Source organism: Propithecus coquereli, unplaced genomic scaffold, assembly GCF_000956105.1.
Source record: "Propithecus coquereli isolate 6110/MARCELLA unplaced genomic scaffold, Pcoq_1.0 Scaffold44, whole genome shotgun sequence".
NCBI lineage: Eukaryota > Metazoa > Chordata > Mammalia > Primates > Indriidae > Propithecus > Propithecus coquereli.
This window is the reverse complement of record NW_012150174.1, coordinates 9,082,590-9,084,293: the sequence shown is the minus strand read 5'-3', so window position 1 is coordinate 9,084,293 and position 1,704 is coordinate 9,082,590. Positions and strand designations below refer to the sequence as shown.

At 34.4% G+C, this 1,704-nt stretch overlaps 1 protein-coding gene across 3 annotated transcripts in view; it reads right to left on the bottom strand.

Annotated features, from left to right (window-relative positions):
• RNF141 (ring finger protein 141) overlaps positions 1–1,704 on the bottom strand; it is a 55,282-nt gene that overhangs the window by 26,191 nt on the left and 27,387 nt on the right. For all 3 annotated transcript variants that reach the window (XM_012654421.1, XM_012654422.1, XM_012654420.1), the window contains one exon: positions 83–191. In XM_012654421.1, coding sequence (XP_012509875.1) covers positions 83–191 — 109 coding nt within the window. The remainder of the gene's footprint in view (positions 1–82; positions 192–1,704) is intronic.

Genomic DNA, 1,704 nt, shown 5'->3' with positions numbered 1-1,704 from the left:
CACTATATTATTTTACATTATTAAATGTGGTTGTAACCACAAAAATAGTTTAAGCTTAGAAGTGGAAGTCTATCAGTCTCACCTTGGTACAGACCACCCGTACAACTACTTTCCAAAAGGCAGAGGAATCAGATCCAGGTTGTACCTCAAAGAGAAGATGTTTTTCCTGGCCAGAAGCCACTTTAGCAGTTCTGAAAAGGAACAAATGCATATGCTAATTTTATGAAAAGTCATATAAAATAACAGCACTATGAAACCAGATTCAAGAAACACTTTCAAACATCGAGAAGGAAATATGAAGAAAACACATAAAGAGAAATAATAACAATGATTTTAACAACTAGATTCTTAAAAACATAGGGATAGAACATGTTTTGGACATAAACATAAAATTTAATTTCCAAGGTTTTTAAAGTCACCAGCTTAGTAGAATGATATTTATAAATCTTTTTGTCATATCTATATCTCAATGGTCTTTAATTTCTAACAAAGACATTTAGCAAAAACAAGTCTAAGAAATCAGGTACTTTAAAAAATGCTTGGCTAGTTTCACTTATCCAAATTTTGATTATTGCCTTAGATGTATATAAAGCATGAAAAAATCTTGTTCTTGGTTGAGTCTTTGTTTAAACAACATTAACACATCTCTTTGAAAGATTTTGTTTTCTAGATAATTTGGGGCTAGGTCAAGTAAAACAAATGATTTGAGACACTTTAATTATAGCTCTTACTGTCCTCCTCTAGCAGAGTAATTCTGAGAGCCAGAGCATTCTAATATAAAAATATAACACTTTTAGAAGATAATTCAATATCATGCTATCAACACCTTTAAATCAGTCGAAGACTGAAGTATTGCAGTTCCCTTTTATCATTACTAACATTTTTCTCTAAGCACCAGTGGGGATATCACACTCAACTAAGTGATTTACAGCTAAATAAGATGAGGCCATCAAAAATTAAGCAACTAGTCTTAGGACACAAAGTCTTTAAGTAAAAATAATTCAGCTGTGCCGGTTTCCAGTTCTGTTTTCTAGGCTGAGTGTCGTGGGCTCATGCCTGAGGGAGGAGAATTGCTTGAGGCCAGGAATTTGGCATCAGTTCTCTTTTCTAGCTACCAAGCCATACTTCTTCTGTGTAAGTTTAACTTTACAGTTCTCAGAGAGCATTGCACTTGTGAAACACTCAACTCTGACCCATGGGAATTGGTTTTAGGAACCAAAACCAGTCAGAAGTGTCCTGTGCTAAATACATAAAAGGAAGATATTCTTTATCATCATCTCTGTATTACACAGTAAGCTTAGCTTGTAGATGATTTCATAGGGCACATTTTATCCAATACTTGTATCTTTAAGCTAAAAGGCAAAATTTTATACAATAGACTAGGTTTATATATATAAATTCCAAGGCTCTAAAAGGATAGTAAATGGCACTGATTACTCCTCACAAGTGGAAACCATAAACATAACAAAGCATTCCACTCTTATGATACTATTAAATTCACAATCCTATTTTATTCCTTAAGAATATGGTCCCAGAAGTAATGCTTCAAATACTACTATTTGGATGATTTAAAAAAATAAGGAAAATGCTAGAGTTTAAAAACCTATGACTAGGCCGGGCGTGGTGGCTCACGCCTGTAATCCTAGCACTCTGGGAGGCCGAGGCGGGCAGATTGTTTAAGCTCAGGAGTTCGAAACCAGCCTG